This window comes from Grus americana, chromosome 5, assembly GCF_028858705.1.
Source record: "Grus americana isolate bGruAme1 chromosome 5, bGruAme1.mat, whole genome shotgun sequence".
In the NCBI taxonomy this organism is placed as follows: Eukaryota; Metazoa; Chordata; class Aves; order Gruiformes; family Gruidae; genus Grus; species Grus americana.
The window spans coordinates 7,221,870-7,236,728 of record NC_072856.1 but is presented as its reverse complement, the minus strand read 5'-3'; the positions used below and the strand labels follow the sequence as shown (position 1 = coordinate 7,236,728).

At 35.6% G+C, this 14,859-nt stretch overlaps 1 protein-coding gene across 2 annotated transcripts in view; it reads left to right on the top strand.

The window, feature by feature from the left end:
• Positions 1 to 14,859, top strand: part of KIF18A (kinesin family member 18A) — a 43,453-nt gene that overhangs the window by 14,195 nt on the left and 14,399 nt on the right. For both annotated transcript variants that reach the window (XM_054827748.1, XM_054827747.1), the window contains 4 exons: positions 2,053 to 2,215; positions 6,176 to 6,340; positions 7,473 to 7,594; positions 8,964 to 9,202. In XM_054827748.1, coding sequence (XP_054683723.1) covers positions 2,053 to 2,215; positions 6,176 to 6,340; positions 7,473 to 7,594; positions 8,964 to 9,202 — 689 coding nt within the window. The remainder of the gene's footprint in view (positions 1 to 2,052; positions 2,216 to 6,175; positions 6,341 to 7,472; positions 7,595 to 8,963; positions 9,203 to 14,859) is intronic.

The window sequence follows — 14,859 nt, the reverse complement described above, 5'->3', positions numbered from 1 at the left end:
TGTCTTCTCCCTTCTGTTTAGGACAAGGTACAGAGGCCTTATCCACAACCTTGTGTTTCAGTCCAGCTACCTATGGCTTTTGCTTTACTGTTATCTGGAAGAGATTAACAAATTACACCACTTGCTTCAAACACAAAGGTCATTTCCGCTCCCTCTGTCTAAGGCTTGGAAATCCATTGTCTGCCAATCCTTCAAGTCTTGAGCCTGTTGATGTAGACAGTTGACACTGGCTTTGGAACTACCACCACCAATTCCACGAGCTCTTTGAGACTAGGTAGTCCAGAGGGTTTGTTCCCTGGATATGCCTGCAGGATTTCTGTCATTTTTAAGTGAAGAGGGTAAAGATAACTCCATAAGAACACAAGTGTGCTTACTGAAAGAGTGAATCCAGCTCAAGGCAGGAGCTTTGCAAACGCTTCTATACTTGATGCTATATTTGAGATACTGACGATTATAAGTACACAAAGGGTTGATTTACTGCAATAGTTCCCCACAGTGACTGTACATAGAATCAGAATCTGCAGTCTCTCTTGAATTATGCCCACGGTTTTGGTGAGGGAAATTGAGAGACAATTCACCTTCAGCTCTCATTGCTGTGTTTCCCAGGCACCTAGGAGGAACCATGTTTCTATGGATACTATGGAGGAAGAATATTCTCCAACCAGTTATGTGATAGATAGGATAGTAGTGCAGATTGTATAGGTAGAAACAACGTAGGGTACAAACTCTGATACTCTGCAGCAGCCTATTTTATTCCTTAAAGAAATATTATTTCTAAATTATGTGTGTGTGTTAGTACACATTTTTATGTAGATACCATAGCATTTTCTGGACACTTTTAGGTAAAGCTGTTGAATTTGTAAAACTGTAGAGAAGAATTCTTTTGTTAATTCTGTTTGGTTTTAAAATGAGAGTAATAAAATAGTAGAATAAAAGACTCAGAATTATTCAGACTTTGGACTAGGAAATGGAATTGCTACTTTCTGATACATACTGACAAGAAGTCAGCTACATGGCAGGAATATCTGCCCAACTTGCTTTCTAGTTGAATCTATGTGTTATTTTATAGGATTTTTACAGTATTTAGTTTTATGATCTCTTATGCTAAACACTGAATCACAACTTCAAATGTTGCATGCCTTTAGAATGTTTGCGTGTTAAACAGTGCCTTTATTCTTATGTAAAGTTCTAACAAGTCAATAGGATGTTATGAAATGGCTTGTATACAAGGTTGGCCGTCGATGAGATACACAGTATCTTTTGGGCTATTCTGTGCTGCCTTTTCACTATTCAGGAGTGAAGTGAGAAAGTGCCACCACTGAAACTTATATTGCAACATAACAATTCTTCCAGGCTTTCTCCTTATACTTGTTATTGTGATTGCCTTGCAGACTAGGGATAAGCTGATTTTAAGGCCATTTAAGCATTTGTCTTCTTGGAATAACTCTTAAGCACCTTCTATCACTAGTTTGTTTTTTCCCCTGTTAGCCTAGTCGGTGTTAAAACATGATGCATGTTCTGATTTTTGTTGTGTGTTAGTGATTAAAATTGTACAACAGAACTTCAGAAAAAGTGAGCAACTGAAGACTCTTGTGTGGTCTTCCTTTTTGGAAAGATAGCTAGCAGGTTTTTTTGAAGGAGACGTTGCTTGTCTATGGCAACAGTAGTCTGATCTGTTTAATAAATTGGTATAAGTAGTAGAGAATGTGGGTATTTAGCATCTTTTGGAGGTAAAGATAAGGCTTATGAGAAGAAGTTCTAGATGTCTGTCTTAGGAAGATGACACTGGGATTCAAAAATACCACAGGGTTTATTTTGAGTGACCCCTTCAAAATTTCAAATCCCACTTCCAGTTCAAGTACATAAAATCTTCACTGACGTACTTAGACTTTATTTAGTGCTCATCCATAACAGGCTTTACTTTTTTCCTCTTAATTTTTTTATAATTATTTCAATCACTTGGCATTGAAAGTTCCCCTTGTAAAGGAGGTTGTCAAAAAAAAAAAAGTCTTCAGTAAGCAATCCGTTATTCTGATATTTTGGTTCTAACAGATACAAAGAAATCCTTAAAAATGTGTTTGCAAACCGTGAGGAAATCAGAAAAGAATACCTCAAGTTGGAAATGCGACTGAAAGAAAACACGCTGAAGACATATTACCAGAAACAGTGTCATGAACAAATTCAACTGATATGCTCTGAAGAAAGAGTAGAAAAGGTGAGTTTTCTAGAATGTAATACAAGGTATCATCTCTCTGAATTTTGCTATGCTAATATATGACTTTTGCTTAAGTAATTACATAATTAATGCTTAAATAATTAAACAATCAAAATGATATGCACTGCCTATCACTCAGAGAACATTTTTTAACATTAATACAGAAAAAGTAGTACTAATGCCATGTGTGCTATTTTTTCCACACTGCACAGAAAACTGTTGATGTGCTTATTGCTGCTAATTGTGAAAACTTTTCAACTTGTACTTCTGTAGGCTTGATTGTCATAGTTACTTAAGACCTGACTAAGGAGACTCACGGTGCTCTTGTCCGAAACCAAAGCATGCTAATGAAGCTGTTAACAAGCTAGTAATCTGTTTGTGTTTCATAAGGAAAACCCTGGACCTTGTGCTAAACGACACAGATTCTTATTGATGTTTTCAGTTGTCACCAGGAAGATGTTTGCATAGCTGCTTAAGGACAGTCATGTGTGAACTGAAATAATTACGTTTAGTTGCCTTGAATTTTAAGAGAAGAATTTGGGGGCTAACTATGAACAATTGCTGTTGTGCAGCACTATAAATGCTCATGTCTTTCTAGATGAATCAAAGTCTAAATAAGTAAGCATGCTTAAGAGTATCTTAATTTTTCTAATGAAAGTCAGCTTAAAGGAATATATATTTTATGTAGATATGAAATTGAGGGTGGGGCTGACTTTGCTTAGTCACAGTACCAATCTGTATTTGGCCAAAAATGATAGTTTACCATATGACTATTTTTTTCCCCCAGTGATTCACATGAAATTCTGTCCTTAGATAAATGTCAGTGTGAAAATATATCACATGTTTTTCTTGTCATTAATGAAGATATTTCAAGTGACTAATGTGTTCTAGAATTCTCATGTCATAAAACTCCAAAGTAATATTTTTCTATGTGCCATACGTCTAAATGCTGCTTACAGTGGAGCATAGCTGTATCTCTATTTGTAATGAGGAGTTATACCTTCATACGCTCTATTTCATACAAATGTTTTTTATGAGCTGGTTAACTTTCATTTTGAATACTAGCAGTGCTGCACTCGGATGTTGGTTTTGCTGTTACTTAACTTATAGATGTGATTTACTAAGGGTCAAGAGTCACTGTCCTATAAGTGTGATGCCTTATTAATAAGAGTAAGTCACTGTAATGACTACTTTTGTGACTACTTTGGAACAAATTGGATTTTAATTTGGAATACAGTCATTTGATTACCAAGTTACTGCTCAGACTTCCCTTGTGCACTATAATGCTTCTGTTCTTCCTTGTATTTTTACATATTTGCTATTTTCCTAAATGCCTCTGGGTTTTCTCTCTGTAAAATACACTGTTAGACTACAGGGAAATTTCTGCAGTATTAATTTTCAAGGGAAAAGTTTTACTTAAATTATTTTCTCATTTTCCACTTAATTGTCCATGCTCAGTAACTAGATATAATAATGATTTAGGTAAGTTAACACAAAGCAAATGATACCTTATCTGTACTTGAACAACCTCAGTTTGAACACTTCAAAACAATTCAAGAAAGAAGGAAAAAACTTACATATGAGTTTAGGTTACCTTAATCTCTGTTCTTACAAATGCTTTCTTGTTGGAAAAATTTTGTCACAATTTGTCTTGTGAAATTCAGTCCCTCCTAGACAACTAATAAGTCATTTCCATTTTCCACATAACTGCCTAGGTTTCCAGCTTTTTGTAGAACTTGGATGCTGCCCATTTAAACAGCCTGTTTATGTCCTCCTTCCTAATGCCTGTTCCTCCACTCTGTTACCTGTATTTCTGCATCTGTGTTTTCCTGTTGCATGCTAAGTATCAGCTACAGCCCTGTTAGTCAGAAAACGTTTGTGCCAATAGAGAACATTGTATAGAATGTTCCTCTTTGTACGGAAACATAAAAAGTTAGTATGTGCCCCTGTGCTATAGTTACTCTAGCTATCTTGTTGAGTTTGAAGAAGTCTCCTGAGTTTGGACCTGGTTTTTTCTTGGTTTTCTGCATCAGTCATGGAATCTGCTTTACAATATTTTCTTTTAAAGACGTGGCAAAAAAAACTTGCTGGTACTTTGACAGGCTTTAAAAAATACATTAGATTTAAAATCACTTCTCCATTTCTGATTGCCACTTCAACATTTTTTACTGTCTGGAAGAGGAGCATATTTCTGGAAAGCAGTCAGTCTATCTTGGTTTCAGTTTTTCTGCTTACTGCAATTGCCCGTGCTGGATCCAAAAATGCTTGTTGGATATGTCCCAGTTCTTCAGCCCAGGAGGGACAGTTTCTTCTATATCTCTTGTGATTTATCTTTTTTCAATTACAAAACAGAGTAGCAACCAAGTATCTTGCCCAGGGCTATGCATGTGTCCCAGAGGTTGTGTACAGCAAGCACACATAGCCATATTTTTTTCTGTTGGAGCACATCGCTGTAACATGTCCTTTCTTCCTGGCAACCGATGGGATGGGTTCATCAAATGATGGAATATTGTCAATACCACCTTTAATCCTAATACCTCTCCTGCACTGTGTAAAAGCTGAAGTATGCAAAACAATGTGCTTGAATTTCTCTGTTTTTGGCAGTCCTGACAGCTCTCCCCTAGTCTTGCTGGTTGGAGGGAACCAGCGGTCATTGCAAGCTTTAGTCTAACAGTTAACTCTTCCTCCTGGTACTTTCCCTAAGGAGCTGGTCCTTTACAAAGTGACTTTGTCTTCTCTGGATCCTCTGTCATCTTAGCAGATAATACAGTCTAAAGGGAAAGCAAAGTTAAATTCTGGCCAGAATCTAGTCTTTGACCTAGTGAGTTGCCTGGAGGACACATGTAGTTCAGGTTTTTACCATGCTGGTTTTGTTCTGCACACCATGTGTTGAAGTAAGCCTTTGGAAAAGTCAACTTAAGAAATGTGATCTGTGTCTCTCCACGTACTGTTCCTGTTTTCTACAGTATGTTCAGAAGGGCACCAGTTAGAGTAATTTCTGCTTTGTGCAACATTAGGGAGATAAATTCAGAACTTCCTATGACATTTGGTAATAGAACTAATTTGACCTGCTATTCTAAATATGTAGATTTATTCTGACTGATGAAGTTTTCATTTGGAGTGTTAATTTTGGAATATATGGATGTAGAGATTTAGGTGTTAACTTTAAAAAAAACTAACTGGGTTTTATATGTATGTTTTGTTGAGTGTAGCAATATACTTCAAATGTTTGTGGGGTTTTGTTTGTTTTAACTAAAGTTTAGGCATAGCTGAACTCTGTGAACTCTATCTGAAGTTTATGTTCTCTATGACTAGTTGAGTTAGTGACCTAATTTTTCAAGTATACTGCAAACTATAGTTGTTCTCTGAATAGTCTCCTTTGCCTTGTTAGGCCACTACCTTGTTCTTCATATCCAGCTTGCTGTTGCTGGTTTTGTGCCTTTTTGTTCTCAGATTTCAGAGAAGCATCAGAAGAATTTTAATGCTTGAAGATAAGAGGGTTTTTGTTTTGCCAAATACTTTATCCTTTAGTGGGCTTTTTCTAGGACATACTGCAGTAGGAAAACAAAACAGATAAAACTCCTTCATATTCATGCTTGAGTTACTAGAAATTATTAGGTTACGTTGTACCTAGAAGTGTGTCTGGATGTGCACGTGTAGTTTTTCCAGCATAAGATAATTATGGCCTAGAAGTGAAATTAATCAAATCAATGTATTTTTAAGAGAATAATCAATCAAATTATTATATTCTCTGTTTATAAGGGCTCCCAGGAAAAAAAATTGAAATTTTTTAAATATAATTCAGTAATGCCCATAAGGAGAATCTGCTACTTCACTTTTATTGAACAAAATGTTTGTTAGACTCAGTTGAGTATAAAAATATGGAAAAAAATTGTTGTTTTATATAGAGATGTTTGTGAACATCACTTGAAAGTTTTCCCCTTAAATGCTGATTTTTAGGCCACTTGCAAGCGGGATCAAAGGCTTGCAATGCTTAGAACCCACTGTGTGCACATGCAGAAGAAGAAAGAAGAGGAGATCGAACATTTTGAGGAAAATACCAATTGGCTGCATCGGGTTGAGAATGAAATGCGCCTCCTGGGTCAAGACGGATGTATTCCAAAGGTAAAATGCCTTTGCTTCAAGGGCAGATTTCATGCCTTGTAGGTAACATCTGACTATAGTTAAGAATGGATTTTTTTCTCCCCTCTCTTCGTCTTGCTTCTGCTTTAATTGTTTCAGGGTGGTTTCAAATTCTAGCGTTAGCAGTTTCTGTTGTTCTGCCCTAAAAGTACTTCATTGCTGGTGCAGGTATTTCTTGTTCATGAAAGTATATGATTACGTACAAAAATGCATGCTAAAGGAGAGTAAGTATGATATGGCTGAGCCAGTTCAGATGGCTGCCAGAGAGCTGATCCTGCTCCTGGCCATACATTTCTAGTCTTGCCTTTGCAGTACCTCCTGATGCTTATTTAACCACGTGACAACCTAATTCTTAGCCTGGCCAAAAGAAAATTCTTTTTTGGAGAGTGCTAGGGGAGGAGTGGGAAGGAGGAAAGAAGTGGGAGGTTGTGTTCTCTGCCAAGTTTTAGCAAGTAGAGTCAGTTCAGTGCAGCCTCAGACAAGCACCAGAGTTGGTGGAAAGGAAAGGGATGAAGGTCTGTGCTGGAACAAGAAGAGGAAAAGAAAGGTGGGGTGTTGTTCATCCCTGCCTTTTAGTTTCAGCCAGCAATTGGGAGTGGCTTAAATGATAGTGTAATGGGCACTTATGTGACTCATATAATGTAATATATTTCGATACCTGTGTTTTTATTCGGATGACTAAATTTTGGTGATACCTTAAAAGAAATTAAGATATTTCAAGCAAGAAATTGGCATCTCAAGAAGGTGACTGAATACAGGGTCCCAGACAATGTCACTGAAATTCAGATATGGAGCAAGTACACAGCAAAAGAGGCAAGCGTATTTTGGGGCATGCATGGATAAGCATACATGTGTGCCTGTTGGATTCTTAATATTAATTATGGCACACCCACTTTTAGTCAAAGGAAATCTACAAAGCAATATTTACACATATAAGTAAGAATCAAATGAGTCATACTTTTCTGCCATAAAACTTTATAATAATAATATAGATCCACTCCATCCTTTCTTTTCAATATAGGATGGATTAATACTATTTTTGTTTAAATTTTAGTTTCTCACTTTCAGTTTAATGTCCGGTTGTCTTGGTTTTTTTTCTTGCTGATTTCCCAAGGAACTCTGTAAAGATCTGCAGTGTTGCCATTTAAACCTAGAAGTTAAGGACCTGAAACTCCAGATTGAGCACATGTTATCTTTGGTGTCCCTTCAAGATCAGCATTATAAGCAGACAGAAAAGTAAGTATGGTTTCATAGCAAGCGTGATAAGACTTTTATTCTGACACTTGTAACTTCAGAAGACGTCTGTGTAGAATTTAGTTTTAGTTGAAACAGAAGCAAGATTTTTCTCAAACATTTTTTTCTAGGCTAGAATTGTGTTTTCTATAAGCAAGAAGATAAGTAAAGTAATAATTGCGTTGTAAATATTGGTCCATATCCACCATTGTTTAACAGAAACTGCAGGTATGCACTAGCACTGCTTATTTTCTTTGCATATTTTTTACAGATTCTTCAACAGAACATGGTGTCTTACTTTCCTCTTCTGTGTTGAACAGCAGTATTGATTTTTATAAGTGTTTGTGTTCTCTTTTAATTCCTTGCACTGTAGACATTAATTAATTACCTGTATTAAAAATTGTTACAATTAAACTCTTACATAGCTAGTCAGACTGAAAAAAAGCTGAATTTTCAAGGTAAGCATCAGCTCTTTCTCTATTATCAGTCTCTCTCAAAAATGCTGGAGACTAGATTTCAGAGTGTGACATAAGGCATGGGAAGTAATTGCAAATCTGTTCAGTAAACAAATATATTAAATTTGTAATTAAATCATTCCAGAATGAAATAACTAGCTTTTCTTCCTTCTTTGGAGAAAAGATGGTTATGACAAACATTATAAAAACCAATACGTAAACCTGCAAAACTGAAAGCAAAATTTTTAAGGCTATGTTGTTAGTAATTACAAAGTTGCTACTTTGGGGTTTTATATACACCCCTTCCCCTATTGCTTGAACCTGCTGTTTAGTCTTGCAACTGACTCTGCAGTTAATGAATAACAGTGTTCAGATAGAATTCCTAAACTTTTGTCACTGATTTGGTTTGCAGTTGTGTGTGGATCTTAATGTATTCCATTCTTTAATTAAAGATCCTGGTATCTAAATTTATTTGGACTAGGCTTCTAATAAGGTTCTATACACATATAATTAGGATGTGCTTGGTTTAAACCACATTACTTGGTTTATAGTCTTCATTTATCTGATAATTTTAGAAAGTCAGAACTCGGTCAAGATATACTGACTGTATTTTTGTGATGTCTGAGGGACTGAAGATCTTGGACACTGGGGGAACACTATACTTAGTAAATGCTTAGAGTGAAATAAAAGATTTTGCAAAAGAGAAGTCACTCTTAGTCACGAATATTTCCTCCTAGTGTTATGTTATGCTATTCTCTCCCCCAAAATTAAAATAAATTACCCAGCAGAACTTGGGGGGTGGGAGGGGAGAAGGGTGAAGAACAAAAAAAATCCTTCATATTCCTAATAGTAAGAATGCTAGTAAGGCTCAGTTTAGTTATGATTTAGTCATATTTGTCTTGCCTCTTGTTTTACAGAGTGCTAAATACTTTGCTTCCAGTTCTTCGCAAGCAATACTTGACTTTGAAAGAAGCTGGGTTGACAAATAATTTAACTGAGACTGAATTTGGGGAGGTTGAGCAGCTGATTCAAAGACAAAAATCAGTAGTTTGGGCTGACCAGACTGAAGAAAAGGAACAAAATCAAAACCATGAACTAGAGTTGTCAACTGTCTTTGCATTCCCACAACTTGTGAACAGATCAAACACCCCGTGCCGTAAGTATATAATTATTTTGTTCTCTGTTGGAAATACTTTTAAATGTCTCCCACAAAAGCTGTGTTATCCATAAACATAGTGGATGCACGCTTCTGCAAATGCTTGAAGGCAAATGTAAAACTGAGCCTTAGACCCACTTTCTATAAATTATATACCATTCTTAATTGGGTATAGAAAATAAGTTTACTTTTTCAACGGCTAGACACACTCTGCCAACAGGTCATTCCCTTCTTTTCTTGTTGTAACATACCCTCTATATCAATGTTCTGAGATCCTCTGGGTCTTATGGATAATTCCATTTGAATCTCTCACATGACATTGATGGAAAAGGAATCACAGTGTCAATAAGTATAATAATTGTTAAAGTGATTCAAAAAGTTAAGCAGCTACTACAGTTTTGCACAGTTTGAAGTAATAGCCTTGAGGGGGATGAGGTTTCCCATTAATTACAGGTTGACCTGGAATCGGTTTAGTACAATATTTTATAAGTTTATTTTTCCAAGAATCAAAGGATTCCCCATTTCTACCATGGAATTGACTGGTTTGCTGTATCCTGGTGGCCCCCTTTCTTTCCTGTAACTCTGTGTAGCTGGCTTTTCTTCTTTAGCTGTAAAGCGAGTTGCCCTGAGTGTAGCCTGGGTGAAAAAGGATGAAGAATCTTTACAGAAGGTGCTGTTCTGAGGAATGACAAGCAAAATCTAAGCCTGATAGTGCAGCTGCCGTGGGCCAATGCTTGTATCTTGTGCTCTGGATACGCAGCACTCAACACCCTGGGGCCTCCCAATTAAGCTAATAATCCATAACAATGAAAGACATCCATAGGTAACAAGGGAAAAGCAGATAAATAATGCTTCAGCTTCTCAAAAGCTGGTAGTCCTGGAAGAGCATTGACCCCTGGAGCACTGTGACATTAGTTCCTGGCTTCCTTTAGCTTTTTTCCTCTACACAGCTCACTCTGGGGTTCAGAATTATTCTGCCAAAGCTATTTATTACCTCTGTTCTCATTAAGCATGTATGTGATTTTTAGTGTATGTTTGTATCCCTATTGATCACACCAGACAGTTGATTCCCAGTATTTCAGTGTCTGCAATGTAAAGGTCAGATTGTGTTGAGGGGTGGACTGGGGTTTTGGGGTGGTTTTTCTTTTTTTGGGGGGGGGAGGTGGGGAGATGGTGTTGGGTTGGTATTGGGTTGAGGGTTTTTTATGGGTTTGGTTTTGTGTTTTTGGAGAGAAGGAAAAGAAAGTTTACAGACTTGTGTGCTTATACTTCCTATTCTGCCCACGCTGGTCAGGGATTCAGCAAAGTTAAAGCAGTTGTTGGCTTGGCGGTTTCTTCTTCCTGCTTGGAGTAAGGGCAGTGGACCTCAGCACGAGTTGCAGCAGTCTTCCACTCTGCTCCATTCTCATTTCTTATATAGAAAGAAATTGGATATAATCTTGGATTGCTGGCAACCTTTTGGAAAATCATGGTAGTGATGAGTATCTGCATTTTGTGGCATTGCATTTGTTAGGAACCATGATGCCACTATCATATCGTAACGGAAATATATTCTGCAAAGCTTAATGAAAGGCATTAAAAGGCAGTGATTTTTTTCTTGCTTTATCTCTATTTTTAAACGGAAAGAGTACAGTTTTTGAAACTGGTTTTTCTAGTCTGTTTATTCTGTCATGGCAAAGCAGATTAGTGAAGGGTTTGGAGGTGGAGGATGTTTTCTGTCATAACTCATCTGAAAATTCAAATGCTGTAACATTTTATTTTCAGTGCTAAAACACTGGAATCTTAAGTGCTTTTTTTCCTTTTAGGGGAACTTTTTTTGGCAGAATAGGTAGGGGGAGGTACCCAAATACAGATCCAGTAAACTGTATGATATAGTTTCTAACTAAACATTGAGTGTAGAGATTGTCTTGTCATATGTGAGATATCAGTCATGAATTTTAATTCCTGGCACTAGTAAGCTTCATTAGAGATGTTGGTTAATCTAGTTATATTACACTTGAAGCCCTATGGTGTAAGAGGGCAGATCTGTACTTACTGAAATTAATGCTAAAATAACCATTATTTAAATTGCACATGAACTTTTAAGGTATAAACATTTCACTTCATTAAAATCATTAGACATAGTTTGAGAGGGTGTCTTGCAAGTCTTATGTAGAGGTTTTCCAATTATTCCCTTGTTCTAAATGTTGTTGAACTGTATGTTCACCTAAGTAAATGGACACCATATTTTTCAGTTAAGATCGACTTTTGGAGCTGTAAATGGTGTCTTTGCCTGAAGATGTCAATATAAATCTTTTGTGGTATTTTTATTTTTGTTTACTTGTTCTTTGGAAAAGGAAATAGGAGACATTACTTTCACTTCTTTCCCCTCTTATTAGATGCAAGAAAAAACATGGTAGAAACAACTGTCCTCCAAATGTTGTAACCTTTCCAGGAAAGGTTATGACAATTTCTAACAAGACATTTCCAATTTTTTTTAATGTACTTCATCTGATTGTGTTCTTTCTCTTTGCTTATGACTAGTTGTATAAATGCGTTGATACTTTTAGGGGATGTTACCAGGATTTATTTTTTTCCAATTTACTGAAGATTTTTAATCTTCATAAAGAATCTACCCCTCATTGGCAGCTTAAGTTGGTAAGCTAACATAAAATAAGGTTTTTTCAACAGCTTTTTTTTTCCCCTCAATAGTGCTTGTTAGTATAAAACTTACTATCCAGCAGGTAGCCAGTGTTGTACAAAAATTTCTGAACAAAAGGCATTGTACAGAATAAGACATATTGCTACTAAGTACTAAAGTATTGAGAACTTGACATTAGACATATAAATTTGAAATTGAGTTGGAATTGAATTGAGAATTGGCTTTGCATACTGGAAGAAGTTAAAGTTCTAAAAACAATTAATTGGACATTCAATTATTTAATTTTAAAATATTGGATAACAAATAAACATGAACCAGTAGCAGCTCTGCTCAGAAAAAATAAACTCTTTTCAAACAATATTTTTACAGTATCATTTTACTATTAATGTGTTCTTACCTAAAATGCTACTGCTGTTGACACAATCATTTCTATATGTCTTGGGAGGTGGGACAGGAAAAAGTAATCTGCTTACCAGTGCTTGAAAATTTTTTGTTAAACACAAAATAAATGCAAATTAAATAGCTCTTCTTCAATTGTTTGAATCCACATTTAAAATATTTTGAACTGTTAGCTGATATTATATTATAGAAATCCATTTCTCTTGTGCAGAATGTATATAACAAACTATTAAGAAATAAACATAAATCAGAAAAAATACATTAGCGTGGGAAAATGTGAAGTAATAGAAAGGCAACATCCCAGTCAGAAATAGGAAGGATGCAGTAATTCCTTTTTTCCTTTAAAGATGAAATAAATTATTCAAGAATCCAATTCCTTCTCTCTAATGTCATCTCAGAAGTATGCTTGGCAAATGTTAGCAAGAGCTGACCTAAGAACTTAGTGAACAAATAAAAAGGAAGATTTATACAGATCTCCTCACACCTTTGGCGCATTGATATTTTATTATTTATAATTTGTTCAAGATGTTGGGAAGGAAATAGTGTTTTGCACCAAGATGGAAAAGAAAAAAATCCCTAACCATTAGCCACACGCTACACAGTGGTCATTATTCCTTATATAAAAATCCATATTTCACATATAACAATTGCATGAACTTCAACTTGTCAGCAGGAGAGAGCAATGCAGTTCATTTTCTGTGATTTGGTTCTTATGTTATAAGTTGAGAGCAGTAATTTTTTTACATGTCCCATTTAATATAAATATATGTCACCTTGTGTTAGTGTCTCAGAAGTTTCTTTTCTAAATAATCTAGAGGAGAGGGTAGAAAAGTTAATTGGTGGCGGAGTAATGTTTCTTTCATATGAAACGTAAGTCTAGAGCATCTTAGAGAGAGTGCACTAGGTCTGCTAGTAACAAATGTGATGTATTGCTTTTGAACCTATGTTAACACATTTGAAAGAATATTTTTTGAGATGAAATCTCTGCAAAAATAAATAAACAGTAAGATTTATGAGGAAAATATAAATTCCTCTTCAGTGTAAGCTTATACAGTTAATAGATACATATCTTGTTGAACTCGGGTATCTAAGGATGTATGCAGTATCCATGCATTATCCATATTTTGAAATTTCAAATTCATTAAGGTGCAAGTTACTGTTTAGTCACTATGTGTTTAAAATGGTAGCGATGCAGAAAAACATCTGTGCTTAAGGGAAACTGCTGAATTCTGCATGTCATAAAACATGAGGCAGTAATCATTGCAGAAACTTTTTTAATGACACTAACCTTTTGCTGGCAGCCCTTTTAGAGGGAACCATGACATTGTTCAAATGCAAATGAATTGTTATTGAGTGTTTTCATGTAAAAAACCAAAATGCTTTAAGTCACATAAATAACTTTTCTGATTCCAAGCACTCTCCCCAAAAAAAGTGGAAGTGGTTGAATCATTTCTGTAGAATAGGAAAAGCTGTGAAAGCAGGGCCTTAACTTCTCACGGGTTTCTTTGGAATTAACTGCATTCCACTAGCTGATCCTGAAGAAGGAAGTCAAACTAGTAATTTGTGTGGAAAAAACATCTAAAAAGAGTAAAGTGAATGATAGCAGAGGTGAAAAGGGTAGGGATTTTTCTTTGAAGTTTTGTTGAAAGTCTCTTGCAGAAAGTAGTTTTGAAAAATATATTCCAAATGTGCTTTTGTATGAAGTTTATTGTATGAAGTGACTTTGATATTACCATGTTATAGGATACTTCTTTCTATTAGGAGTTTCAAAATACCACAGAATTTTAGCTGAATTCCAGTCTTTGTTTCTAATGAAGATTTCTCCTTTGGAAAGGATCTCCTATGTATTAAATAATATGAAGTCAGAGTGGCAGAGGAAAAGATCAGGATACTCTCTGGCTGTTCATTCAACATGCTTTTCTATGGTCAAGTTATCAAGATAGTTCTTTTGCTTAAAACCTCCAGTTTTTAGAGAAGGTGAAATAAAGCTCATAAGCTTTGCCAAAGCACATGTAATGCTTCGCTACAGGAATAGACCTATATCTTGTTTTTCCTTTAACCTTTGAAAGCTTTAAACACCTTCTGTAAAATGTCTTGCTCTGAGAGTCAGATGTGTGTTACTAGCTGACTGTTAATCAGCAACCTCATCCAACCGAGTAATATTGTTTAGGTATGTGTATTAACAGCAGCACTACCGTGGGTACCAGAAACAGCTCTCAGAAAATTTGTCCTAAACTAATGTTTCTTGCTCTTCTGGTTTGTTTAGACAGGGCCATGTTAACGCAGCTGTGCATGACAAATAATTTGATCTAAGAAACAACTGTTTTGCAGTGCATGCTAACACAATCTACATGTAATGGTTCAAAGAGTATTTGAACTTAATAATACTTAACAGTATCTGAATCTTAAATTTCTGATTGCGCTTATTTGATGTGGTTTTTCTTCCTCTGCTGCTTCAGGATTTTCAAAATAAAATTAAATATCCTTAAATGAAATAAAAATGAAACATTTGAATTATCTTTTAATTTCAAGTTGATCAAGTAAAAATAATTTAAAATATTTAAACATTAATTTATCCCACTGTATTTACATTATACTTTTTAAATATTGTTTTTTC